The sequence below is a fragment of the Fusarium flagelliforme genome (genome assembly GCF_020744385.1).
Source record: "Fusarium flagelliforme strain FIESC 12 MPI-CAGE-AA-0113 chromosome Unknown B0J16scaffold_10, whole genome shotgun sequence".
Classification (NCBI taxonomy): domain Eukaryota; kingdom Fungi; phylum Ascomycota; class Sordariomycetes; order Hypocreales; family Nectriaceae; genus Fusarium; species Fusarium flagelliforme.
Genome location: NW_025763512.1, coordinates 174,792 through 176,736, shown reverse-complemented (window position 1 = coordinate 176,736; position 1,945 = coordinate 174,792). Strand labels below are relative to the sequence as shown.

The following is a 1,945-nucleotide window of genomic DNA, read 5'->3' as shown; positions in this document are numbered from 1 at the left end:
TTTATATATCAGGCACCACCTGATCGGCGACAAACCTTAAGCATGGGTTTACGGAGCCTCCGTAACGCTTTTATTGGCCAAAGCAGCGGTCAAGACCATTTTGTTGTGAGGGGCAGGTTCAAACTTCACAGGACATCCTACAGCGAGGGGACCCTACATGACCACACGATGAGTGATGGATCGTGATGTGTCTAAGGAAAAGCTTCTATACTGACGTACCCTATACGCAATTTTCCTTACTATTGGTATTTGTGTATTATGTGGCCGAGTGGGACTACTTGTGTGAGAGCATTCCCATCTCCGTGACAATTATGTGAATGGGTGAACTCTTCTTTCATTTTTATTCAAGCAAAATATTAATCCTGGACTTCGAGTCTCGCTTATCCACGGGTGGTACTCGAACGAATGAGAGTCAATCCCTTATGGAGAACAGACAACGACAGTTGGGCCGAGTGGAGTCAAGGTTGTCAGACATTCTTGTATTGCCGCTTGAGGCGGTTGAGATTGCTGGGCAATGTCGTGATCAACTTACGGGCCAGTTCAGAGACTGGCTTTGTTTTCCACCTCTGTCATATCTTTTCCAAGTCCGCTTCTCTGCGGAGCAGTTCGTCAAAGACGTTTGTGGAACATTACGGCTCGAACGGGCAAGAGCTTCAGTCACGTTAGTCGACAAGAAGGAGACCGATGAAGAGGCACAGACGCGACGGAAGAGCGTATGCGAGTCTTTGGTACCGAAACCCTGGGGGTTCTTGACAGGACAGGAGGAGAAAGACGTGGGAGGCATCCCTGTGTTAAAAGTGAAGTTGCGAGTAAACGAAGTATTCGGTTTTCAGTGTCTTCTGATGTTAATGCATTTTCATGTATTTGTGCAGAAGATCATTGCGATGACAGAGGAGCTTGGTACGAGCGAGCCAAGTTTTGATTCGGTCCGCATCTCCAAGAATAAGCTAGACTGCGTGCTAGCTAGCGTTCTACAGGTGTTCATCGAACGTGGGGGCGGTCAGGATGAGTGTGTCATTACTTCGTATGTCGAAACAGGTTTCCCAATCTAGGTTGTACATAACCTCACCTTTGCATCTCAAGTTATATCAACAGTGAGTAGCATGCAGTATAAAACGAATATTTTCATTCTTGTTTTTCTAGACATATAAAGTGATGCAGATGTAGATATTTTAATTAATTTGTAATGATTTTCTATCAACGTACATAACAAGCGTGAGCAACAGATACCGGTAAGCCTAAGTATTAAAAAAAGCGAGCTAACGAAGGATTAATACTTGTCATCGAGTTCAACGATGGGAGAATACCAGGACTACCGCCAAGGGTAAGCAGATTAGGTTCATCTCCGACTTGTGAGTTTTGAGCTATCACCAAGATCACGATCTATCAAACCACTGCATTCACTACTCATACAATTATCTTTTCTTCAGCATTATCATAAACTCAGCACATCTAAACCAATATATGAGCTCCTAATAGTGGTAGAGGTTGACCAAGTTTTAATGTTGTTGTTCTGGGCGTCTCCCCCTGACTTTGTTGGTGGTTTTATCGTGCTTTTACAGCTGGAAGACGTTTGCGTTTATGCTAGGGGTCAGTGACGGGAATAGCTTATTTTACCACTATCCTGGAATGTAACTTGTCGGGTGAGTAATCCGAAGTTCTGGCCGAATCAAGGGCCGTCTGTTGAGGGCGGGATATATGTTGTTCGAATAGTTGGCGATACCCATGCAAGGGTACTAGTATTGCATTACCTAGGCAAGCCGCAATATCGTCAAGGTTTCCCCGTATCAATCCGCCCTACGCAGCCCCCCGTTCCACCTACTCGGCACTCTAAGTTGCACCCGATTCCTTGTTTCATCTCATGCTGGTCAATTCGGTATTTTCTGTTTATCGATGAGATAATCCATTTGAAATCTCTCTACGGCAATGGCGATGAAAACGTAGG

The 1,945-nt window shown here is 44.9% G+C and overlaps 1 protein-coding gene across 1 annotated transcript; it reads left to right on the top strand.

Annotated features, from left to right (window-relative positions):
- Positions 1-422: 422 nt before the first annotated feature.
- On the top strand, positions 423-1,052 carry B0J16DRAFT_277086 (uncharacterized protein; the record flags this gene model as incomplete). The annotated part of the gene is made up of 2 exons (XM_046123790.1): positions 423-818; positions 978-1,052. The coding sequence occupies 2 exons, from the start codon at positions 423-425 to the stop codon at positions 1,050-1,052; spliced, it is 471 nt and encodes a 156-aa protein (XP_045977304.1).
- Positions 1,053-1,945: the final 893 nt, after the last annotated feature.